At 39.6% G+C, this 27,031-nt stretch overlaps 1 protein-coding gene across 1 annotated transcript; it reads left to right on the forward strand.

Moving 5' to 3' along the window:
* The first annotated feature begins 1,193 nt into the window (after positions 1–1,193).
* LOC104028614 (plasminogen) lies at positions 1,194–25,943 on the forward strand. Its single transcript, XM_075708627.1, has 19 exons — positions 1,194–1,242; positions 4,538–4,673; positions 6,414–6,520; positions 10,962–11,076; positions 11,930–12,069; positions 12,691–12,811; positions 12,933–13,051; positions 13,932–14,094; positions 14,687–14,817; positions 15,584–15,749; positions 16,496–16,662; positions 17,562–17,710; positions 19,184–19,277; positions 20,812–20,932; positions 21,697–21,771; positions 22,120–22,260; positions 23,414–23,520; positions 24,416–24,561; positions 25,782–25,943. Exons 1-19 carry the CDS (start codon positions 1,194–1,196, stop codon positions 25,941–25,943), a joined length of 2,409 nt encoding a protein of 802 aa, XP_075564742.1.
* Positions 25,944–27,031: the final 1,088 nt, after the last annotated feature.

A 27,031-nucleotide genomic window follows, 5' to 3' on the forward strand; every position in this document is an offset into this window, starting at 1 on the left:
ATAACACAGGACTACAAGCAGGATCAGCTCTAGATTTTTCACATAATCTGTAAAATAGCAGCTAATCTGGTTCCCAAACTAGCATGCCTCTTAGGTATTTACTCATACACCCCTAGTTTTATCCCAAGCCCTCAGTATGACTCAATTTCTCCTTAAAGTAAGAGAGACAACAAGGACGTGGATAGCCTCACTAGTTTTTAGAAAGAACTCATGATTCTATGACCTTTTGGCCTTCAATTGCAGATGACTGAACTGCATGACCCAGCAGCGCCCATTCAAGCCTCTCCATCCAGTATTCAGCCCCCTCCTCCCTCTGTTGAGTCACTAGCACATTTGATTCAACAAGTTGTTTTGAAGCAACACCAGTGACTTAACATGTAAGAGAAGCCATGAAATGGTGCTGCAGTGCAACTTTTCCAAGGCAAAGGCCACTTGGGAAATGCAGAGTGAGCTGATGTTGAAATCAGGATGACACATGGATGAGCAAAGTCTGACACCCTCACTGGATGAGTTTATGCATGCACTGTGAGGTTAAATGTCTGGTAAGGAAGAACACTAAATACCTATCTATGTGTCTTAAACCTAAAGTTATGCTATTGAACTAAAAGGAACTCTAAGTCTTACTCCCAAATAGAAGAAAAAAAAGAAAAGCCTAAGTCAAGGAAACATAGGAGAGGAGGAATTCTTTAATAAAAAAAGTAAAATTAAACTATTTTACAGAGTTAATATTATCTGGAACTGATAATGGTACTTACTCTGAGATTAAATGGAAGTTGGTCCTTATAAATCAATACAGGTGTGCATGGCTGAAATTACCATTGGGACTCTAGTGCCAGGAGAAATTCAAATTCTGCCTGGACACATGATCTCCCATGCTTTCCAGAAACATTATTCTGGTCTGTTCTCTAGCATAGAAAGACTTAACCATTTGAGAACAAAAGCATGCCCCACAAAACAGGAGAGTGCCTTCACATTTCCTGGTATCCAGTACAAATGATTGAGTCTGATTTGGTAATCCACCCAATTCAAGGTTGTTTGAATGGACACACCATGGCAAAGGGGGTCACAGCATGGGAGAATGATTAACTTAACCTACCTGCCTTGTTTGTTTGATGCCACCTCACTCCAGTGCGAGTCAATAAAACTTTGTGCACCGACACACACAACTTCCAGCACCCGCCAGCTGGGCCAAAATGGGGATTAGCAAAGCTGCCTTTCTCTTTCTTTTCTTGCTCAGCTCAGGTAAGAGTCCTTTGCCTTCCGCTTGCCTAGGTGAGATGGGGGCCAAGCGCTTGCAAGCTCCATTTGGTGAAGGTAGGTCCCCAAATCCCTGTGTCACCACTTATCTGGATGACGATGGATTTGGGGCTTGCTGGCCAGCGAGAGTTGCTGTTGAATGAAGCGAGAGCTGTGGTTGCTCCAGTGTTGTGTTTGTTAAAGATGCCAGAAGAACAGCAGCCTTGGTGTCTGTGTGGGGAACACATGGCTCCCTGCAAACCTGCCTCATGGCGAGAAATGGGGGCACCCTTGGAAAGCAGCCCCAAAGCCTGCTACAAAGACATGGCTGTCTCTGGTTTCAGCAGCCTTTTATCCTAGGGTTGTTTCTTTTCTTTGTTATTGCCAAGTGCTGTCATCCTTATTTTGATTGTTTTAAAATTTGTAAATGCATTGTGAAAAACAAAATCACAAAGAAAATTGTTCTACACACTAGAGTTTCAGTCTTTTTCATAGCCACAATCTTAACAGGAAATTTTTCATTCCATGTCATAGGGAGGCCAAAATCTGGTCAGCGTTAGTTTCTGCAGGATTTTTGGTGCTGCAAGACTATATTTGTGGAAGATAGTACAAAATAATTTGTACACAAGAACTGAGTAAGGCTCTTTGCATACATCTTTTGGGGTTTAGTAGGTTGTAACTCTTACAGAAATTTTGAATAAATACTCTCTGTCCTGAAAACTTTAAACTTCAATGAACTATAGGATTCAGATGGCATATTGCCTTACAGGCTTTCTGTATAACTACATGGCCTGTTGTGACTGCAGTAAAAAATGTAGTTATGAGTGTGCCAACACATTAAAACAACGCCAATGAAATATACAAGCACTTTAGATATGTAGTTTTAAAATATAAAAAAGGTAACAGTTACAAAAATGTATGGGTAGATTTTAGATAGAAACTTTAGAGACACACCCCAGCATAAAACATTCTAGATACTATTTAATGTGAAGAATTATCCTGTTAATTTAATTTCTAGTTTCTAAGCTTTGGTTTTGCAGAAGAACAGCCTCATTCAAATCAAATGCATTTCTCAAATAAGTAAGCATTTTATATACAGGAGGAAAATATAGGATTTGGGCTTTTGTCTGCAATGCTCTGCTTCTGTTGGCAAATCCTTTATCAAATGGCAGTAAATATTTGCATTTCTGAATAAGGCAGTAATACATCTTTCTAACACTGAAAAATTCCATGGACATAGGAAGAATGGTAGCAAAAAAAATGTACTGCATTTTCATTCAGTTTGCATATATTTCTTTTTTTCTTAAAGTATTATGCCCTGCAATGTAATTATAACAGAAAAGCGGAAAAAATATTTTTATGTCCCAAATCAATTATGACCCTGTCAATATTTTAAAAATCAAATGCTGTAATTATAATGACAATATTACTGCAAAATGTCAAAATGGAACAGAATTAAGGTTGCATGGAAGCTGTACCATAATAGGAATTCCTTACTTGTATTTCTTGTCCTTGTGGAGAGCATTGCAGTATCCCTATGATATTGTTTTAACCTAGTTTAATGTTTTCTGTCAAAACTCATTTCTTCTTAATGTCTTTTAAATAACCAGTGGAATCAGTGATTTCTGTCCCTGTCACATGAAATTTTACCGTATCATTTTCACTTTATCTTTTTTTTTTTTTTTTGGCAGCTGTCCTTTTCTTTCATGCATACTGTTAAACTGTCGACACTTAGGGCCAATCTTCCCTAGTCTACATGAAGAAAAAAACCTCCAGTAACTTCTCTGGGTTTGCAATGGTATGAGAGGAAGCATAATATGTCTTTTGGGCCTATTTTATCAGTTCTATCTTGTAGGTGCAAAATGATCTTAAAGAAAATACTCCACTGCAGGCTGAGCTAGCACTCTGGTGAAGGAATTTAACTGTACCAGGAGGTATATGAGCCTGCTTCACACTACAAAAGAGTGTTACTCAGGAAAGGGAGGAGCAGTTGCCTTCCTCAGCCTGGAAGACATTTCACTGAACAGCCCTGTGGAGCCCCGCAGCCACAGGCTGTGGGGCTGAGTGGGACAAGGCTGCTTTCTGTCCCTCCTGCTGGCATTGGGCTATGGCTGAGGAAAAGAAGGGTCAGAAAAAGATGAAGAAAGAAGAAATCCCTCCCTTCAGCGTGACTGTCATGCATGAGGGGGAGGCCAGGGTCTGGTCCATACCCTGTGTGCCTTTTATTCAGCAATTGCGTAAAGCAAGGCATAAAACCAGGACACAGAGCAGGACTGAGATGTGTTGCAAAGACCGTGGGCCAGCTGTCTGTTTGGGGTTGAAACGCTGCAGAACACGTAACTCTCAGAGACAAACATTTGCCAGTAGATTCGTATGCTCATTTGATAAAGGAACTGTAAAAATCACAGGACTCATGCAACTCTGTGACCCTGCAGCTGGAAGTCACAAAAGTCACAGTTTGTGAACTATAGCTAAGCATTCAGAGCTTGCATAGCTGTAACAGAAAAAGAAAATACTAAATGGCAAAATCCTTTACAAGAAGGACTGTACTTGAACATTTCTGGAGTTTACCACTAAACATAGCTTTACTTTTTAGCGTCCTGTGTATTTCACATGCAGCTGTATCTCAAAGGTTGTTAGGTGAATGTATTTACAAGTTTAATATCTTGTGTTAATTCACCACAATGGAGGGCAACAACCGCTACCTTGATTATTAAATAAGTTCAATACAGAGTTATTACAAAAACAATAAACTGAACATGAGCACAGTGATAACCCCAGTGACTGAGGACAGCTTGTTTCTTGCGAGAGCAAGAGCATTTGTAAAGAGGGAGCTATGAGGTGGCTGATAAAACTGAAGTTGTTCCATGTGGGTAGGTATCAGCAATGAACAATCATTGTTTCGCATCCTTCTTGAGTGCTATTCCTCCACTTTCTCCAAAGTGTGGGCAACTAATATTTTCTTTCTGAAACACCTTATTTTTTTTTGCTCCTTGGGTTGTCTTCTCTGTTTCCATCACTTTATACCCTAGGTTTGTGTTACTTGTTATGACTTTCAGAATGATACAAAGCACTGTTCAAACCACTTCTCTGCCCTGCCTTACATGGGGTTTCCAGTGACACTACCCTTTATCATACTAGGAAGGCAAGATTTACCCATATTTTGTCACCATTAACCTAATTATTCCAGCAATCAAATGACGATGCTACTCAAGTAGGTGACAAAGAATTTAACATGAAAGTTTGAAATAAATCATATCAGCATTCACATTTTTACCTCTTTCTGTCTTTTTCCTTTTAGTGCAAGGAAACATACTAGACAGCTATGTGAGAACAGAGGGAGCTTGGGTGCTCAACGCAAAGAAGCAAATTTATAGGACAAATAGTAAAGAAGAATGTGCGGAGCAATGTGAAAATGAAAATAAATTTACTTGCAGGTAACGTCCACTGGTTCCCATATGTCTCTTTCATTGCAGATGATGGAGCAGTCTGCCTGATTTATCAACAGTCTGAACTTTTGAGGGATTTCTTAGGAGTATGTGTGTCTGAGGTTTGCTGCAAAAACAAAAGATGTGTAGAAACAGAATGCCTGGGATATATGGATGAAGATGGCAGAAATAGAGAAATTAAGAAAATTATGTTGATTTTTTTGTTGGAAAACATTATGATATCTTGATGCACAGCTTGGCACACTGAAAACCAACTTGACATGGTTTTATCAGACTCTTGCACTCCTTTTGCAATACAGAGTCATAATTATTTGCTTGGAAATTTAGGACATCAATAATGGCATTGCTTATGTTCATTGCATTACTTATTATCATGCAGATACATCCATTATTCTGAATTTTACTAGAATTTGGACTTACATAACTTCTATTTATTTTGAGAAAGAGACGGCCGTCCAAACTTTAATGATCCTAAACCCTGCTTCCAGCCAAGCCCTCTCTCTGCACTTGCATTTAACCAGGCCCAAGGGGCTAGAAAGCGTGAAAGATGTTGACCAGTCTGTACCACTGGCCTTTGCTCAGGGTCCTGCCTCAGGGGAGACTATTGCTTTGAGCCTAAAGCTTCTGAGCCTCCTGCGCCGAAGCCTCAGAGCCCACTGAAGGAAGGAAGGAAGGATCTGGGGGAAGAAAGGCAACTGTTAGGCAGAGCTTTAAGACCAAGCCAGCACTGCAGCACCACCACATCAGTGCTTCAGACCAATGAGTTCAGATCAGTACTTCAGGCTTGTTATCCCGCCTTAGCAGTGTGTTGGACCATGCTTGTTCGCTACATCCCTACTTGTAAATTTAACATTACTGAGAGCTGGGCTTGGCTCGGGAGGAACAGTCGCCAGAGTAGTGTTGACCCAGGGCAACCAGCACTCCCCAGACAATGCACAGACACTGTTCCCAGCAGTAAGTCCAGATATGATCCCTCTCCTCCGGGGAGAGGCTGTGCGTATTTACAAGTACAGGCACACTGGCCCCATGCCAGTTGGTACTAAGGCTACAGAATGGGCTTTGTCAGTATTTACATTCCTGGTGTAGACCTACTCACTGAATGCCATGTTGCTATCGCTCTTTTTACTTAGCCTGTCAGCAGTTTTCCTTAGATGCTATTGTAAAGGTTACAGCATCTGCTCCAGTTTTGCAGACTTACAGACTAGGTACTTGCTGAAAAGACAAATGGTTGTGTTTTCCAAAGTACTTACATTGCTTCACGTACGATGACTCAGAACAGTTATCACAAGGTAATTTAAGGTCCTGGCTTGTGTTTTACCTGTTCCTTGGTAACTGCTGAATACTGTAGAATGACTCGCTTCTTGACTGACCACTAATTTTTTTGAAATAAGGCCAAGGTTCCTTACGCATATATCCTCTTCAGCATGTTCTCTGGAATCTCTGGCACATTATAAGCTTTCTTTTTATCCCTTGTCATAATTTGTTCTTGTAGCTCCCTTTCAACCTAAGTTTGGTATGAAGACTTTAGGAGTCAAATTCACCACTGAAAATGGGAGCTGCGATACTCAGTGATTTGTGAAACATTACTCAATCTTCATTGCTGAAGTGCAGTGCTTGCTAAAATTATATCTGAATACTAGAAATATTTAGGCAATAGAATATTTAGGAAAATAATGCACACATTCAGCTGCTGTTTCTTACATTGCTTTCTCCTCTTAATTTCAACAGGGCCTTCTTATTCACCAGTAAAGACCAACAATGTTTAACATTGGCTGAGAACACCAAAACAGCAATGATATTCAGAAGAACAAATGCAGTTCTTTTTGAAAAAAGAAGTATGTCTATCTCTATGTCTTTTTTATATTATTTCACTGAGATATGCTTTCCAGCGGGACTCACGTAACCCTATTGTAGATGGGGGCTAAGTCTTCACTGAGTCAGACAAAGCGGGTAGGTCAGTCCTTACCTAATACCTGGTTTTTGCCCCATTGCTTGTATAGCAGTGGTACCATTTTTTCCCCCAGATTAGTGCTCCAGCATCTTTCCTGCTCCCTAAATCCTAGGGTCCACAAGGCAGAAAAGAGCACTGTTGCTCGGGGAATGCAGAAGGTGCTGGGAGTAACAGAGGTGCTTGAGGGTCCCCTCTCTCCTCTCCTTTTAAACCAGCCAATAACCTATGGCTGCATCTTCTCTGTCTCTGCTGAGGGTACTAAGAAGAGCTACTTGTGCTGGCAATGGTTTCTGAGACAGACCTTTGCCCACTGGAAAACTGGTGGAAACTACCAAATAATTTAATTTGTATCACTAAAGAAAATTCACAGTTTACTTGGGTGGGACTCAAATCAACTGCCTTTTAGTTGCACATGTTGACAGAAGTATTAGAGTGTCAACTATGCTTCAGGTAAAAATTATCTATGTTTATACTATTTGTATATTGTTATATGATGTTTGTACTCCAGTTAATGAGTCTGGTGAAACTTTTATCCTAATCTATGTATTTATGATATAATTAATTGACATGGTGAACTTTTGTATTCTCCTTTTGTACATGTTTTATTTCTGCTCAGTTTTGTCATAGATGAGGATTATGTGACTTAAGTGTATTTGATCTCCTATTCTTTCTGAAAATAGGAAGTCTGTCTTTATGAAATGGCAACTATCCAATTTTTTTATCATCTCTTAAAAATCTGTCACCTTATGCTAGATGCAGACAAATGATTGGGTTTTAAGACTATTTTTGAATTACATAAATCAAGAACTGAGCTCTTGCTACATATGGGGAAGAAGGAATGTGTTTTATTTCTAATGTAACATAAGTTTCATTGTGTTGTTCTCTGACTTTAGTAATACACAAGGGAGAAAAGATCTCCTTTCTGATCATTCAGACATGTAAGATAATGTGGTAAACTTTGTATGGAATTACTACTGTTCTGTGTTAAATGACTTCATGAACATTGCCTTTCACCAATTGCTGATTCATAACTTTTTAAAAAACATTAATGCCTTTGAGAATATTTAGAAATTGGAAACTATAGTATCTACCAAGAAGTTGGTCTCCTTCAACAAAGAAAGGTGCATGAAGAGGAAAAATGAACCAGGTTCTCAGCTGCTGCAAATCATGCAGTGGTTTCAATAGGCCAGTTTCTAACCAAAAGTCAAGAATCACTATAACTAGACTGTAAATACCAATGACCTCCACAAAACTGCATCCTTACTCCTCTGTTGACCTGCAAAGACTTGTAGGATAAGATAATGCTATGGGTATAGCACCTGCAAGAAGATTTTATGTAGTTGTTCAATAGCTTTAGCTGGATTGCAGCTGAGCATCCAAATGAGATTTGGTTCAGACATTGTGTATATAAGGAAACCAATTTTTCACAGGGAGGGTGGGTAAACACTGGACCACATTGCCCAGAGAGGCTGCGGAGCATTCACCCTTGCAGATATGGACTGGACAAAGCTCTGAGTGGCCTCACCCAGCTCAGAAGCTGGCCGTGCTTTTTATGGGGTGATTGGACCAAAGACCGCTGAGGGTCCTTTTCAGCCTGATATTTTCTGAAGCCTACAGCCAGCTGCCTTTTTTTTTGTATATCTAACTGATAGGTAGTTTAATGTTTTGCACGTAAGGTATTTTTATTATATCCAGAAGCTGGTGGGAATTTCCCTGAATCGTGATTAAGTAATGCTAAGAAATCTTCTGCTGTTCCTATTGTAAGAGGAAAACTGAATAGATCAATTGGCAAGTAACAAATTTTAAAGGCTGAACAAATAACTTACATGTAAATAATCTGTACTGATTTTGCTTCAGTACTGTGATCAGGAGCTAGACTGTGATTCTGGTTTATTTTTGAGACATCCCCTGGATTCGCTGAGGTTAGAACCTCCTTGACAATCCTGCAATATTCAGTGAGGATTTGTTACGGCATTCTTTTAAGCCTTTTGAGGTCATAGGCATAGATTTTAGTTTCTTGAAAAAACAAACCCCATCAGTAATGCTGTGAAAAACCATAGTTTTACATAACCAAAATGTCCAAAAATTGCACATCTACCTACAGAAAACAAAAGATGAGCCTAGGTATTGTGAACATGAAAAATGCAGCCTATTGTGTGTCAGATGGTTTCTCTATTGCTCCTCTCTTCATTTGCAGAGGGTCTCAAATAATTATGTGTGCATTCTAATGGTAACATCAATTTAATTTATTGTTACAGAACAGAAGGGAAAATGTAGTTTTTACCTAGGCAGATCACATCACTGTCTCCAGCAGCTGCTGCTGTCCTGATACTTCAAGGAAACTCCTTTCACATGCCCAGATGCTTTTGCAATGCTATTGCTTAAACCAATGTTATTTTTTTCAGCTGAAGCAATTACTTGATGTGAACTAATTGCTTTTAATCATTGCATTAAAAGAAAAGGATGACAATTGGTATAAAAGTCACAATTTTAAGAATTATTTTTTCTATGGTGTGTGCTGTAAAGGAGAAAGTTAACCTTCTCTGGCTTACAGAAAAAGTAATAAGAATTAAAGCTAGCATTCGGGAATTGTTATCCACATATCTGTTTGTAAATAGTTAACCCAAGGGACATGGGTTGAGTTTGGGGATCAAAGTTAGTTATTTGTCATCAGACAGAAAAAACCCTAGAGGTTATATAAATGGTCAAAAGTTTACGCAAACAAAAAGAGTCAGCACTTGACTGATTCAATGTTCAGTTATTGAGGTTTTTAATGTTAATATATTGCAAAATTGTTTGAGGGATCCAAATGGCTTCCAGCTAAGTTTCTAGAGTAAACTTGCCCATATATATACCATGAAATAAAGATGTGCCTAAAGGTACATCTGTAAATCCAGATCTAAACTACTTATTGACCCAAAGAAGAGCTGAACCTTATTTCAGATTCAAATATTAGTTCTTTACACTTTTGACAAGACAGATCTGTGTAAAATGGCATTACTTCTCCAGACTTACGTTAATCTTCTGCTTGTATGTCAGCTTTGGTATAACTTTGATGCTGAGAAAAGCTGATGCAAAACTGGGTTTCCACAAATATCTGATTTTGACTCTACTTAAAGACATTGAGACAAACCAGGTCACAACCTAAAAGACAGATTGCTTTTTGATTGAAAGGAGGAACTGTCTGATGAAATGTGTGTAGAGAAATGTTAAATGAGTTTTCTGCTTAGTTTTCCAAGCCAAAGGACATGTTGCCTCACAGTGACTGTCTCTAAACTGCAGATATAGAAGCTCTGAGGGAACGTGTCAAGATCTGGGTTCCTTCAGCCATGCCTTGGCAGAGCCACCCCTTGCAAGCCTGCTCTCCCTGGCATTCACCAGCTCTTTGCTGGGCAAGGCGATTGTTCAGTCCTCCCAGGAAAATCATAAAGGCTGCAATGGGGTTACAGTTGCTCCTTCCTCCTGGGAAAAGAATTACAACATTGAGCTTTCAGTTCGCATTTAATTTAATGATTAATACTTTAAAACAATTCAATGTTTTCAAGGCTACCAATACAAACCCTAGGCTTATTCAGCATTAAAGTTCCCCTTGACTTACATAAAGACAGGATTTTGTTGCTAATTCTTTCACACCTTCTTTTTCTTTTTTTATGAAGGTACTATGAAGTTCCAAAATCTAAGAGTACAGAAGCATATATAATATGCACCATCAACCAACTATCCATTTTATCTTGTAGAGCAGAGTCATTGTTTTAGCATATCCTGAATTAATTAAATCTCATTCATGACATGGTGAACTTTAATGAAACAATGTCATCCACATTTACATGAACTTAAAAAAAATTGCTTATTTAAACTGGTAAAATGCCTTGTGTATGCATCTGTGATTCTGTCCTGTTATCTTCTTCAGATGAGTTCAGGTGGCTCTCTTTTAAGGTTTGATTTTAATCACAGTGCATAACTATAATAGCATCATAGGAGGCAACTATTTTGTTATAGTGCATATTTAAATGTTAAAAGCATATTTTATTATTTAAATCTACTATAGTATGTTCTCAAAAGAACCGGGCTGTGTTACACATATTTCTCTGGAATTCTGGTTTGGAAGTTTTTGGCTTTCACATAAAGTTTTCAATGTTAATTAGTTCAACTTAGACATCAGATAACCAGTAGGTTTTTACATAAGCTGTCTATTTTTGACGGCATAAAAAAGGAAAAATATGACCAAATGTATTTAAAAGTATTAGCATGAAAAAGGATTTTGTATATGCTAAAATCCAATGGACATATCATGATACTGATTAATTAAGCACATATCATTTCAGTTTATCTTCTAGAATGCAAGAAGGGAAAAGGGGTGGATTACAGAGGAACAGAAGCAAAAACTCAGAAAGGTGTGCCATGCCAGAGGTGGGATGATAATGCCCCCCATAAACCAAAGTAAGGCCTTTTCGTATACATTTATATGTTTTTCTGAAGTTTTGCTAGGCCATTTATATATGCTAAGTAGTCTTATAAGCAATTTGTTTCGTGTTCAAAGTCTTCTTATAAAATATTTTTCTACACTTATATAGAAGAAGATAATTCTTTAATCTGAGTTGTAACTCAGAGACCTGCAATTAGGGCTACATGGTCAATAGGGACATTGTCAGTCTTGGCAGTTGCATTTAAATTTTGTCATCCTTACATGAGCAAAACTCTCGACAGGGAAGCACCTGATTCTGCTGAAATAAGAATTTTCCATTAATCTCACTAGGGCAAGAACTTCTTTTGGCTAAAGGTATAACATGTGGCAAATGAGGTAAAAGGTACATCATTTTTATCAGTGAATCCATAGACAGTTAACAGGACAACATTTCTTGTATTTGATGAAAAACAGACAGCTGGGTTTATTTAGTATCCTCCTATTGAGATGGCATAGCATTCAGGTTACAGAGAACTCTCCCATTTCAGCAAATATCTTCTCATTGTGTCTCCCAGGGAACATGTCCCACAGAAGACTTCTCTAAACGCTAAAAAGTGCCTCAGCTGAGAAAAAAATTACTGGAAACTGAACAGCTGAAGTAAATGCAACTATTAAAGACATGACTGGCCTTAGAGGCACCATGTTTCTTGAAATCTATAACTATGGCACTTCTAACTCTTCAGCAACGGCACACAGTGGCAATTAGGAGACTTCTAATGAATGACATCTACAAAATTGTCCTTGGATAAAGCTTTCATTTTTAGAGTCTTCAGCTGAACATTTGGGACATATTCCTTATTCGCTAATCCCATTTAAATTCTGTTCCAGTTTCACACCTGAAAAATATCCCAATGCAGGACTGGAGGAAAACTACTGCAGAAATCCTGATAACGATAAAAACGGACCCTGGTGTTACACAACAGATCCTGCTACCAGATTTGATTACTGCAACATCCCAGAGTGTGAAGGTCAGGATACATATCCTGATTTCTTTCCCTTTTTAGAAGATGTGTTCAAGAATATGAAGTTACTCAGATATTTTTATTTTTAATCGAGTATTTGTTCCAAACTTGAGTTTAGTTGAACCTGAAATTTTCCAAAGACATTTTCAACACCAAGGAAGATATCAAAAGACCCCCAAAACAGCTATACAAAGTCTTTTTTTTTCCCTAGATAAAAAAAAAAAATGTTATATGAGTGTCTTCACATATCATAATCCTAGAATTGAACCAAATGACTGTTGCTAGTGCAAAAGTCAATAAAACATGACAGCAGCAAGGCACAGATTTTCAATTATAGCTTAGTGGTTTTAATTTAGCTCTGTTAAAAACTATAGTCCATAATGTTGGAGGTTTTTTAAATGGAATACAATAAATGTAATCAACTAGTTGAAGTCATCTTACCAAGAAAAATAAGCTTTTAATTTGCCAGAAAAAGACTGTCCTTCAGCCTTGTGCTCTGATCAGGCTCTTGAGATGTGAGATGTGAGATGAGATGATCTCTTCATGTGAGATGAGTATGATTGTTTATGGACCAGTTCCTCAGGGACTTTCTGTCTCTCTTGTCCTCATTCTGCCTTGCTCCTACAGTGGAGTGTATGCACTGCAGTGGAGAAAATTACCACGGAGTAGTTGCAACAACAGTGTCTGGGCTTGAGTGCCAGCGCTGGGACTCCCAGCAACCTCATTCTCATGGATACCTCCCGGAAAAGTGAGTCAGATTCTGTGATGGCTTGTTTATCATCAAGGGTGGCCTGAAGACCATCCTGCCCCAGACACGATAATTGTTACAGGTATTAGTGACATTTTTAAAAAAAATTTTTCCTATTCAGTTTTCCAGAGAAGGATCTGAAGATGAATTATTGCCGTAATCCTGATGGTGAACCTCGGCCCTGGTGTTTCACTACCAGCCCAACTAAACGCTGGGAATTTTGCGACATTCCTCGTTGCAGTGAGTCTTCTAGAATTCTAGACAGCTCCCATTCAGGGTGGTGCAAGGAACTAAAATAAATACAAGAGGCCCCAAAGATAAAAGAAAGAATAAAAAAATGCTGACTTTTATCTCAAAGAAGAAAAAAAAGAAAAAACCTTGAAATGAACCTCTGACAGCTGTTTTGAGGCTAGAGATTTCTGTCATATGCTTTTCTAATGTTTTTGACTGGAGTACATGTCCCTTCCTTGATGTGTTTTTCAATGACAAGGCATTTCAGTAGTTCTGATGTTTCTTCTGGTGTTCCTCTTTGGATGTCAAGCAGTTTCACTCTGCCTGAAAATCTTTTGGCTTTGGTTTTGCTCTTCCAATTCAATTCTCCACCTTTTCAATTTCCTTTTCCCCTAAAGGCCTGTCCTTTCCATGATACTTTTCCTTGGCACATCTCACCAGACCTCATACTTGCTGTCTCTAACTCTCACCAGTTAGAGTACATCTTCTTTATAGCTACATCTATACCTGCACCTATCACTGATTGGCCTGCCACTTCCACCCCAGTTTTCTTCACAGTATTACCACTTGCTCACTTTCCAGCTTTGTTCTGATGGGGCTGCTAGCACTTAGTTGTGTTGTCTCCTGGCTGTAAAGGGGCAGATACAAATGCCCTTCTGGCAGTCTGACTGATTGTGGAGATGTTAAAATGGAAGAAAGAAAACTTAAGATTTTTTTATATCTTTTCTCTACCTTTTGGACTTTCCAGACATATTGGTCTTTAAACCTTACCTGCAAAGAAAGCTAAAAAGTCCACTATATATAAAGCCTAAAATGTTCTTTCAGTTTTGGTTTTGGTTTTTAATATGTCTAGAAGACTGCTAAATTTCAGGTCCTTTTTCTGCAATAGCAAAACCCCCACCAGTTCCTGCACCAGGGCGCCAGTGTCTATCAGGAAGAGGAGAAGACTATCGAGGCACAGTTTCTGTTACTGAATCAGGAAACACCTGTCAGCACTGGAGTTCTCAATCTCCTCACAAACATGGTCGCACTCCTGAAAACTATCCCTGCAAGTAAGTGAAACCTCTCCATTATTCCTTGTCCCTGAGAAGTACCAAGGCACAGAATTACTTCATTTTTCTTCAACTATGTTGCAAAGTTCTTCAGTTACACCAGCATTCATCACCTGCTGGATTCCATCTTTTCAATTTTTTTGCTCATTTCTTTTTATTCACTTGTTTGTTCTTGGATAGTGTCTCCTCTTCTGACTTTCAAGCTCTCTTGATTGTCTTTTTCCCTCTTCAGGTCATCCTTTTACTGTATTGTTGCTCAGGGGAAGCAATGTGGAGTAAGAAACTTACAATTATGATATTTGCTTGGGGCTAGATTCTTTCACCCTGTGTTTCTGCTGTGCTGCTCTTGGCCTCAAGGTACTACAAGAAATACAATCTCTTAGTTCATCCATCAATCTAGCAGGTGTCTGGTTTAGCACATCCAAAACACCAGTGCTTTGCAATTTTTCATCTAGTAAATGGCATCAGTAAATGACAGTTACCCACCAGTAAATACAACAGTAAACTAGGAAGCAAGGTACATTCCCCTGTTGTTCATAACCTTTACTAGGTTTCCATGACAGGCTTTTCTTAGCCAAGTTTTCTGTTTCAGGAGCCTAGAGGAAAACTACTGTAGAAATCCCGATGGTGAGAAGATGCCATGGTGTTACACTACCAACAGAACCGCCCGGTGGGAATATTGCACCATTCCCTCCTGTGATGGGACAGAGCCAGAGGCCCCGGGTAAGAACAACAGGAAACATCTAGCAGTGAAGAGTCATTGTGGTTTATTTCGAAAAATCTTGGGTGACGCTGCTCAGTTGTATTACTGCTGTCACTCTCAGTGTTTCTATGTATGAGTTGAACTCCTGAGCCTGGTGTGGAGTCCAGGCTGGTACGTTCAGTCTGGTGGATAAGTGTAGGAGGTTTTAAGTCACCTACTGACCCAGCTCAGGAAAAGTTGCAGTAACAGAGGTCTTTTCCTTTTGCCAAGTGGTGGTTCCCTCAACCTCTAAATTTTTAAACACTCCATGGAAAAGTTAATTAGCTTTACATGCCAGCTCCTGAACAACTGAATCCAAAGCAAAACCTAAGATAATTTAAGAGCACTGAACCAAGACTCCATAAAAAGCAATCAAAAGAATATTGTCCTTTCACAAGGCAGGCTTGTTCCACACACGCATCTGTGGCAAAGCCACAGACATTCCCCTACCCTGGAGCAGTTTTGATCCATATGTGAACTATTTGGATCTTTAGCTGACATAAATCCCCATGCATGACAGTAAAATGGATGTACAAGTGCTTTTAATCTAGTGTATCATGAAATTTTTACAAACATTTTTGGAAATCTTCCTTTTGATCTACAGTCTGAGAAGGATTCTGTTACAGAGAGCATGCTGTGGTGGTCAGTGAAATACTCTGGCTTGCTGTTTTCTGTTGGCTTTCTATGCTTTTGTATAAATATCAAAGTATTAAGATGCAAGGGACTGGTTTCTGTTATTCACTACAGCTGTTGATGTGCCTGAGCAGGCTCAAATTACTGAGGAGTGCTATCAAGGCAATGGTGTGACTTACCGTGGCACAGCTTCTTTCACTCTCACGGGAAAGAAATGTCAAGCCTGGAACTCAATGTCACCACACCGACACAATAAAACGGCAGACCAGTTCCCACATGCGTATGTGTATTTCCCCTTTCTGTGTTTCATTGGCCAATGACCATTCATGGATTCATTTTGATTTGCATCCATCTTTACACAACAGTTATTTTAAAGCTGGGAAAGGAGTGTACTTGATAAAAATAATCCTTTCCTTTTTTCCTTTTTTAACGTGGAAATGTTTTCTATTAATCTCATCTTGAAACAAAGCACAGTTGCCACTAATATGCTTTAGACTAATTAATTGTGTCTTTCTACATTGCTTCTAAAGGAACTAAGAGTTATCATGGATTTTCCCTTATACTGAAGTGAACTGTTTCTATACATGAGCTTATAGTTTAAGTCTTTGCTTCCTAGTCTGCAGTTCATTAGAGCTGTGAGGAAGGGATGGGTTGTTTTCTTATTCCTAATATCTACTATTTACTTATTCCAAAACGCAAAAAATGATTTCTTGTTAAAAGTTATTAGTGTATTTGAAAAAGTAAAAATAATTATATCTTTAATATACATACGTGCATTTACTTATCTGGATTTGTAAACAGTATTCTACTATAAGCATTAACCAATGAATAAGTATTTGGCATATTTAAATATTCTGCATATGTTTCTTGATTTCTTTATGCTCGGAAAAGGATTTCTGTTGCACATAGTACATGATAAATGATATATGCTAACTCTGTAGCAGACCTGCTACATTCTAAAATGTTCTTTCAAGTTCTCCTCAGAGCAGTGGCATGGATCGGAATATAATATGCTTACATTTGTAGGGACCTGAAGATGAATTACTGCAGAAACCCAGATGCTGATAGCCGCCCATGGTGCTACACCACTGACCCCAGTGTGAGATGGGAATATTGCAACCTGAAGAGGTGTGATGACCCTGTACAAGTGACTTTACCAAAACCTCCTCAGGCAACACTGAAACCAAATCCTGGTGAGAATACTTTCTGCTTCCCCCAGAAATGCTCATAACCAGCAAGCTGTTTTTTATGGAAACGACATCAAGAATTTAATGAAGATGAAATACAGGAAACTCAGATTACAGAATTTAATACTATAACCACTCTCTTAATTTTCTGAACTTTCTTGTAAAATTTTATAACAGGGTTTCTGTATTTGATTTTAGATTAATATCACATATTTTATCTACTACATCTGACAATATTGGAAACACAAGGAAACAGGTGGCTAGTAGTCTCCACACTACTGTGGGAGGGCTACTAGCAGTGACAGCAAATACAGACGTGATGGCATTTTGCTGGCAAGTGTTCCAAAAAAGTCTTTTCCTGTGCCATGCATTCACATTTCCAGGGCTCCATTTCCCACCAGAGGACAGCTGACTTTTTTAATTCAGTTCAGATGCAACTTTGTTATGCAGTAGATAGACTGCTGCAGCTTTCATTTTTTTGTTATGACATGTTCTTCCGGTTAAAAGGCTAATAACTTTAGCTGAACATGTATTACTGCTTCCTACCTACTGTAAAATGTGGCAGTGGACAAATATCTGTGTCTGTAAGGAAAAGACTTCATGAGTGCATGGTCTTCATGGTCCTGGCTTCTGGAATCACAAGGGGTCAACTGAATCTAAGCTTCTCTGGTTTATGACTTTCATGGTAATGAAGAAAACATTTAAAATGCAAAGAAATTAAAATGTGATTGTTAGTCCTCATTGACACTACATTGTCCTTCTTTCCTTGTATACATATTATGTAGGATGTCTAAGTCCTAGTAGTATTTCCTCAAATTTATTTCTCCACCACCACCACCACCAAGTGTGGACATGGCCCAATAGCTCACAACTAACAATCATTTCCTTTTCCTCTTTTTCGACAGACTGCATTAATGGTAATGGTAAAGATTATCGTGGCACAGTAGCAAAAACTGGAAGGGGCAGGACTTGTCAAGAGTGGAGTTCTCAGAGACCTCATAGCCATGACTATTTCACTCCTGTGACTCATGCAGAAGCAGGCCTGGATAAAAATGTAAACAGCTGTTCATTTAATACTTACTGTCATTGAGCTTTGCCCTTCTTCTTCTTGGTCCCTTAGCAAGCATTTCATGCAGGTTTTTGTAAATTAATTTATTTTCCTCAGTTCAATCCGAAAACCTGATCATGCTAATTCTTGTTGACATGAGCAGTCTGCACTTCTGTGGGACACACAGATGCCCAGAAGCTCTGTTGAATGCTTCTGCAGCACAGCCAAGGGGCTTCAGATGGTCATTTGCTTCTCCTCACTGCTGAGAAATAACTGGAGTCAGTCTGTGGGCAGCATCTCTGCCTCCTCTGCTAGAAAGAGCATCTGGGGTCATAGGTTTCAGTAGTAAGTGACAGGTGAGATGGCAAGGGATCCAATGAATGCAAGTTCCTTGAGATATATAACTGATGACTGCAGCCCGCATCCTCTACTAATTCCCCCTCCAGCCCTCCAGCTTCTGCTGCAGCCCATCATACAAGGAGATACATGCATCTGACCTGTCCTGTAAGTCATTCTCCATCTCTAACCTTCATCTCCCTAGTCCTAACACATGTACTTAAGACTAGTTCTCTAGACTTGTAACATCCCATATACAATACTTGCCTGATTTGTGACAAGCTCCGTATGTGATATAAAGAGCTTGTTTGATGTTTCCAGCTTGAACTATTTTTTCTCCAGGTACACGATTTTAGAGCTTGCTTTAGGCAATCCTCTGATGGCATCATATACCCTGTATTGAATTCCAGCTCAGATTGGGGAAACTCCCTCTAAAAAGCTGCCTGCCATAACTTTTTGGTTCTTGCAGTTGGCAGGGACTCTTGGGGAAGGGAAGCAAATATTTTCTCCTTTTTCCTAAGACATGGGATATATTTCAGAGCAGGGAAGGGAACTAGAATAATATCTGGTAGCATGCAGTTGTGTGAGGTGTCTGTGCTGAACAGAGGTCAGTACGGCCAGTAAGACCTAGAGAGTGATTCAGCTAACCAGGCACCCTGTGTCAGGGTGAACACTGCACCCCTGCCCCTGGGACTCATAGGCATCACCAAGTTGTGCAAGAGCAGCTTACACAATACCCACTTGCCCCGCAGTCATGCAGCCAGCATGGGTTTGAAAAGACTTCAGGGCTGATCCTACTGCTCCTACTAAGTGCAGTGGAAGCAGGCATAGACAGTTAGTGCTTTAGAAAACCCCATCCTAGGTCAAGATCTCCTACCTTTTGAGAGCTCAGAGGTCCAAGCTTGCGCTAGTGAAGTTTACTGGCTGAAGACGGTTGACAAGGTTTCATTTTTATTACCTTTTTCTAAACTCACAGAACAAATAGAAAAATGAAAAATTTTGACAAAACGAATTGGAAGTCACTGATCAGTGAGAAAGTAAAATAAATATTTCCCAAATTTAATTTAATTTTATTTTAAAACATACATTGGTAGGCTTTTTTATCCCCTGGTTAATAGCTGGTGTCTTCATTCTTTGTTACAGTATTGCAGGAATCCTGATGGAGATGTGAATGGACCCTGGTGCTACACAACAGACCCAAGAAAAGCCTGGGAGTACTGTGACATTCCCAAGTGCCGTAATGATTCCTTTAAAGCCTAGTGTCTCCTTTTCCTCTAACCATTTATGACAACTGGAGGACATTCAGTGATTAATCTGAAAGACTGATCTAAGACAGTGCAGTGCTTTAGACTGGAAATTAAGACTGTGGGGAATTGATGTGAACACAACATCTGTGTCTGAAGTCTTAAGAATAGTGCTTATGCCTTAGAAGCCCCAAACCCAGCACAAGATGTACCTGGAGCCCACTGAAGCTCGCTGGGGTTTTGCCATGTGTTTCAAAATAAGGCTGTTCCTGCAGAAAGTTCCCCTGCTCCTGCCTGGAGCGTGGCATAACTGTGTGTGTGGCCAGGCTGAACAAGGGATGCTCTCATCCCAGCAAAATTTTTGCACCCCCTGCTTATAAGGCTCTGGTTCTGACCTGGATGTAAAACAGACTTTCCCTCCTCCGATATTGTACCATATCAGATATCTGGAAAGTACCTCTAGCCCTAAATATTTAACCAAACCCCTTGTCTTTGTTACTAGTAGTCCAGCCATTCAGTACTCTGAACAAGGTGGTGCAACAAAGTGTACTATGATAAAGTTCTACAACATTTTGGTTTCAAGTCCTATCATGTCCATCAACAACAAAAGCTATGCCAGGAAGAGAAGTAGTTCCCACTCAAAAGAAGGGTGACTTCCTTGCTGCTCTATCCTCTGAGCTGTAAGCAGCAGAAAATGTGCTCTGATCAAAACCCCAAAATGGAGCAAACAAGAAAAAGAAACATATTCTATAGCACGCACATCCTGTGACTGTAAAAATACTACTGCATTGAAAGTGTTGGGCTGGGACTATTAGGGGAAAAAATGGCATTTTTACATGGTTATTGTATTCATTTTGAAGATCCAATTTCTTTTTAAAATTAATATGTTGTTGTTGTTCAGTTGTTCAGCTAAAGAACAGAGAAAATGTGGCTTTTGCCTTTAATTTCATTAGTTAGTTCCTTTTGATGACAACAAATTCTAAATTCTGTGTTGATAAGAGTCAGTTTCCCATGGCTAAATAAGAACTACCCTCTTTTAATAACTCAGAGGCATCTGAAGTACCAAAAGATCCTGAGATAAGAGTGGACAAAATTTTGTTCCACAGAGACAGTGATTGAATTTCACATGCTGTACCACCAAGATTAGTTTGAAAACAGCTGCCAGTGGAGCTTTCGCATTTCTGGCACCTGTGAGAGTACATTTAAAGATGTTGGGAGAATTTATTTTTTCTTTCTCTCTGTTTCCTTTTCCTTCCCCTTCTGTTTTTTTCTGTATGACTGTAGGCCTATTCATGTGTAATTTGCTGACCACTGAGAAGTGTATGTGAAAAGAATTTGCCAGGCATTTTTAAATGCTCCAGATGAAGGTAACCTAACAAAATATCGGTGGTGCATGGTATATAATTGCCTGCAGAGAATCAAAAGCTGAAGTGACAGATGTAACAGGTTCACCTTCTAGTTTTCTGAGTGTATAATGAATAGATAGCAGAAGTTCCTTATAGTGATTGTTTTTTTCTTATTCTGTAGCTCCTGCTCAGTATGAGTGTGGAAAAGCCAAGTTCAGACCAAAGTTGTGTGCTCAAAGGATTGTTGCTGGGTGTATTTCGCATCCACACTCCTGGCCCTGGCAAATCAGTCTCCGGACAAGGTATGGCCATTCCCCATTACATTAGACTTTACGTGCAAGGAAACTTTGCCTCTCATAGGATGTTATAGCATGTGGTTGCAGCAATCTAAATGTTATTTTAATTTAAATATAGCTCAAGGCTATACATTATTTGTGCTAATCTTAAAGAAGGTCATTTAGACAACCAAGAATGCTCTGTTTTGTGATAAATACCTATAGAATCAATACAACCACTAATTTCAAAAACACTTTCACTTAACACTTTAAACACTTTAAAGGCAGAATGACTTTAAATCTGTCACTACATCCTACAGTAGAATCAGTATCCTACGAGTAGAAGCAACTGTTTGAAGCACAGCTAGTATAGACCTTCATCAGTCCTTCCATGTAAACATTTGATCCTACTGGCAAACTTATTAGCAAAACTAGGAATCAAGGCCAGTTGCAGAGCTTTCTGACTGTGATCAGAGCTAGATAAAAGCCAGAATCTCTAAAACAGTATACATCACTGCACATAAGGTTTTCCAGTTATAGAAATACTGGTTTAAGAACAAAGATCTAGGTGTTTTCATACAAGATCTTATAAAAATGTCCACACAACACTACCCTCATTGTAAGAAATACTGTTCAAGGAAAGTAAAATGTTGATTCTTACTGAAAATGTGCAATAATATCTTTAGTTTGTAAAGGTATACATGTTAGAAAGATTACCTGATGAACTGCAATAGAATTAACTTCCCCACCTTAACCCAATGCCCTTTTCATGCCTTCCTGCTCTATTACAGTTTTGGACTGCATTTCTGTGGGGGAACTCTGATAGACCCTCAGTGGGTTCTTACTGCTTCTCACTGCTTAGAAAAGTAAGTAGCTGTTAATTCACCAGCATTTTCCTACACTAGATAGAAAACCAGAGGAGAAACGAAATGGACCGAATAACCAACCTGAGCTTGCAAACTGTTGAGAACTGAGCCAAGTCTATTCATCATTCATTAAAGCAGAGTTTTGACTGAATAAACAAAGAGTGACAGTGATAACTTTTGCCAACTTGATCTCGTCTGCCATAATAAGGGATTGAGAAATTAACTGTATGACAAAGCTGGCTTTATTTTTCTGGCTTTGACAGAACAAGGTGCCCAATAACATCACATAAGTGTTCTACGTCCTGGGTGTGTGCTTGTGAACTCACCATATGCAATCATTTCAACTAGGTTCGCACGGCCATCTGCGTATAAAGTATACCTTGGATTACACAGAGAAAGAGCATTAGAGCCATCACTGCAAAAACGAGATGTTGAGAAATTGTTCAAGGCGCCACTCAGCGCAGATATTGCTCTGCTAAAACTGAGCAGGTACCCTTTCACCTGAAGCGTTCCTTCATTCTGATGGGACAAGTTGACTAAATAGTGGTTGCTTGTGTCATGGAAATGTGTGTTTCTGTAGATGCTGTGTTCAATCAGCCATTTAAGACCCTCTCTTTCTTCCCTTTCTACAGAAGCTCCTGTGGAAACCAAGGAGATTCAGCTGCAGGGCTTCAGAAAGGGAAAATGCTGCCTTGGGAGGGGAGGAAGGTTAGGGACAGTGACACAGGCTGGCAATGCGCTGGGTGCCAGCTGCTGTGAGGTGAGGTAGTGGCAGCAGAGTAGGAGGAGGTAATGTCTAGAGGAGCTTTTAGTCTGTGTTTCTGCATGCTTCTACCTTGATAAGGTAATGAGGATTGAAAACTGCACTATTAGCATGATGTCACCCCGTGCTGTTTCCATGCTGTGGTGGGGGGATTTCTTCTTCCAGCAGGTCTGTCCAGTGTGGAGGCAAACAGTATGCACATTTGATGCAATACCCAGTACAGCCCTTCTTGCATCTGCTTCTGTTCATCTGAAACTCTTGCCGAGGCACTGTGCAATCAAAAGAATATGTCCATACAGCTGCAAACAGATGTGAACATATGGTGCTTGTGCCTTGATTTCAGTGGCTACAATGCAGATCCAAAACAGATGCAGGGTCAACACAGTTAATGTGGCTTCTTAATTGAGCCTAGCTTTAGCTGCACCCAAAGGCAAGTCAGACTTGGGTTCTGCTGTGTGCTAAGTGTCCAGTTTGGACGTGATTTATAAATAGTCAGACTGGATGCAGACAGAGCAAGCTAACACCTATGTGTTAAATGCCACTAATTCATATCTCTAAGTACGATTATAATTAGGTTTTGTTGGCTATGCATTAGCCTAAGTCAAAGCATTCTCTTGGATTTATGTTAGTAATTTTAGTATCAAAAGCCTCTAACTGTTCTCCCTTTCGAATCTTTTCCTTTTATGTATCACATTCTGAGGGATAAGAGCCTAAAACAAAAGCAGTTTTGCACATCAGAAAAACCCTTTACCTGAAGCTCAGGATCTCAAAGAAAAAAGGCTGACCGTGTATAAAATCTTTTTAGAAACCTGAAGGTGGTATCAGGGATAAATGTGCTAATGATTGTTCCTGTATGAGTCTCTTGTTTGTTTCTTTTAGCCCAGCAATCATCAATAATCATGTAATCCCAGTTTGTTTGCCAAAAGAAAATGCTGTGTTAGGAGGAAGAGAGGAGTGCTACGTGACAGGCTGGGGGGATACAAGAGGTGAGACAGCGTTAACACATCTGAAAGCTCTGTGTTTGGAGATTGGTATATACTTGTACCCAAAGTGTATTCTCTTTGTGCCAAAAACAGCCCACAAAAGCTTGCAAGTATACCTATTTCATTAAAATTCATCAGGTACTGCCATCCTTTCCACTGTTTCCCTCCGTTTCAGATTCTCCTAAATCACTTAGAGCTATGTAAACTGAAACCCCCTAAACCAAGGAGGGTAAAAGAGGAGAATCAGACCTAAAGAGCTGCTAACTCATCTCTTAGTCCACTCTACTTTTCCCCAAAGTGCTTTTGGGGCTTTTACACAGTCAGAAAGAACATTTTTCTAGATTTAGCCTATTTCTTAACCACATGAAGGTGAGTTTACTCATTCTCTTGAATGATATTTTCTCCCAACCAGCCTGGTTCAGAAGATCTCACACAAATATAACTCTCATTTTCAAAACTTCCCATTCTGTCTTGGTTGAGAAGGGCATCAGTACCTTCTCTGCCTCCTTGTTTCTCTCCATCATGCCATTTTCAACTGCTTACTTCCTACCTCCTTTCTTCTACAAGGAAGAAAACTCAGATACAGAGAAATAAAATGGCTTGGAAATGACTCCCACAAATATCAGTGGGTACTAGATCTGTATGGATGTACTGTGGGAGCAGGAAGGTCAATCAGTGCAACATGGATTTTGATGGGTGGTAGAGGGTAATAAGTACCATGATACTGATAATACTTAGTGATTTTGGTATCACTTCATATTATGCATGGAAAGTATATGCATAGTGCATAAACACTCTGCTTATTTTACTGCTCATCTATACCTCAATGTTTGTTTTGTGAAGATGTTCTTCTACCTTTGTCATTTATTGTGCTTTGGTTTTGTTTTTCTTTGCAAAGGAACTGGTGGTGATGGCTACTTAAAGGAAACTGGTTTCCCTGTAATCGAGAATAAAATATGTAACCGCCCTGAATTTTTGAATGGTAGAGTCAAAAAACATGAGCTCTGTGCTGGGAATATTCATGGTGGCACAGATAGCTGCCAGGTAAGGAAGTCTGTGAGCATCAGAGTTGGTTGTAAGCACATTCAAATCAAATAGCGCTTTGCTATCTGGGCTTTAGAGGCTCAGAATTAGCCTTGGGATGTTGCCATACCACATGGCATACGAGCTGAAAAATGCACATGGATTCTGTCTTCCCTTGCTCCCTTGTCTGCTGCTAGGAAGTGAGACAGGTAATTTTTCAGATAAGCCTGAATTACAAAGCACATGGTAATAACATGGCTGCCCGAGCCAGGTGTATCTGTATGGAAGCCAACTTAGAATGACTAACGATCTGATTTTTGTTTTTTTTTCCCAGACCACTTTTCTTGCCTTGGCTAGACTAGCTCCAGTGTCCAATCTAGCTCAGTTAACAACCTGCGACATGTCAGTTAGCAGTCAAGGAACAATGCAGTGGAGTCTGCCATGCAGGCATACCAAGGGCCAAAGGAACTACTAATCTCCAAGTGTCAGTGCCAGTGCCTGTGAAAATCACACTGGGTGAGGCAAAATGCATGCTGGGCTTCCCTTGTGCTGAAAAGGAAGAATATGATTGGCAATAGCTCATCTCAGAAGTGTGGTATGAAGGCTTTCTCCAGAAGTCTAGGTTTTGAAATTGAGTTCTTCAGTTTCTTTAAATACATGAAAGGGCTCGGAAAAGCTTAACATACTGAATCAAGATGGAAACTTTCCTCCCTGAAAAGCTAGAGGTGACTCTGTAAAGAAGGGTGAAAACTGCAGACTGCCCGCCCCAGCTGGCAGGTCAATGCCATTGCCAACACAGCACAGATACCCTATGCACAAGCACTGTGATGGGCAAGCAGACCATTGAGGGGTGTGCACTGGTGTCTTAAGACACATGGCTTGAATGCATGCATTCACTTGGTCTTGGATTATCTAGTAACAACAGAAAGCCATAAAGACCTCAGAGAAGAGACTGAGGGAGAAGCGCAGTTTAAGTTGCTAAGGGCAATCAGATTCCTTCTCACCAAATCTCCTTACTTCAAAAATAAATGTAATACTTGGATGATGGGAAGAGATTACTTTACAACAGTGTTCACAATGTGCATAGAGAACACTTTTCTGGCTAGAGCTCCGGTGTTTTCTTATAACTTGAGTGCTCCTCACCTGCGAGAGGTACTTCTGTTTCTGTGTCTCCTGTAAGAAGGTCCCTCTTGTACATGGGACTGTCCATGAAGGAATCATCTTGTTCTTTCTCTCTTTAGGGGGACAGTGGAGGACCTTTAGTCTGTCTGGACCAAGACAAATTTGTCCAACATGGAGTCACCTCTTGGGGTCTTGGCTGTGCCCAACCCATGAAACCTGGTGTTTACGTTCGAGTTTCCACCTATATTCCTTGGATTAAGAGTATAATGGAAAACAACTGATCCTGGGTATGGACTGCCCTCTCCTGGAAAGCAGTATGCATGTTAGAAATACAAGATTCCAAGTGCAATATTAAAGCTACAATCATTCATAAGAAAGTGAAATAAACATGATAATCTATTTTAAATTCCTGTAAATTAACATTTATTGCCAAGAAACCCAACTGATGGTGTGTTACCCTCTTTCTATATGTTCTATGGTTTGCTATGTTTGACAATAGACTTACCCATCTCTGAAATACATGTCAAAAATCCCAACCTCAACTGTAACCAGACATCTGCATTTCAATCTTATATTCGGCTCTGCAATGACTTTTCCTTCTAAGGCTGGCTTTCCCAAGATGTTCTGCTTCCAACAAATGAAGAAAGGAGAATACTTCTCTTTTTCTATGGGTTGTCTGAGCCTTTTATCAATTTAATGATACAAACCAAAGAAGAATCTCACTGTATATGTCTTATGTGCATGTGAAGTTTTATTAGATATATCTGATAGCATTAAATACACGAGTTGAAAAAAAAAAAAAAAACAGCAAACACATTTGGTTTGTATTTTCGTATTTTTTATTGACATGGAAATTGTGTGTCACCAAAAGTACAAATATTGCATCAGAGATATAAAACAGTGAATAAAAAATAGCCTCACCCTAAAGTTAGTCCATAGTGAAGACAAGAGAAATAACTGTCAATCACTACAGCAAGTAGTGACAATGTGTTTAACATATTATAAAATTTTGTTGTCCATAGTACCCATCCTATTTCATTATATAACTTTAGCTCACTATATAATCATTATATGTACATTTTTCTTCTCTAAACCAAAATGATGTACACATGCCTGTGGTTATAGGAAGTGAAAGCTTAGACCTTTAGAGAGGCTTACCAGGGAAAGCTTAGCTCACACTTGTCAAAGTGAAGCACTTGCTACCTATGAACCCCTGCTCTCATCCCACACCCCTTGCATATGAGCCAGGGAGCACCCCACAGGCACCTGGGGACCCCAGCTCTGCATGGACTCCTTTCTGCATCCCCAGGGTGTGCTGAGTGTACCCCAAGTAACACAGCTACTTCCTGGGCTGGGATTTGTCTTGCCC

This window comes from Pelecanus crispus, chromosome 3 (assembly GCF_030463565.1).
Source record: "Pelecanus crispus isolate bPelCri1 chromosome 3, bPelCri1.pri, whole genome shotgun sequence".
In the NCBI taxonomy this organism is placed as follows: domain Eukaryota; kingdom Metazoa; phylum Chordata; class Aves; order Pelecaniformes; family Pelecanidae; genus Pelecanus; species Pelecanus crispus.

Coding starts and splice junctions, on each gene's coding strand:
- LOC104028614 (XM_075708627.1), top strand. CDS start 1,194: ATGGGGATTAGCAAAGCTGCCTTTCTCTTTCTTTTCTTGCTCAGCTCA. Junction 1,243..4,537: donor TCTTTTCTTGCTCAGCTCAG/GTAAGAGTCCTT, acceptor TTTTCCTTTTAG/TGCAAGGAAACATACTAGAC. Junction 22,261..23,413: donor GCTCTGCTAAAACTGAGCAG/GTACCCTTTCAC, acceptor TGTTTCTTTTAG/CCCAGCAATCATCAATAATC.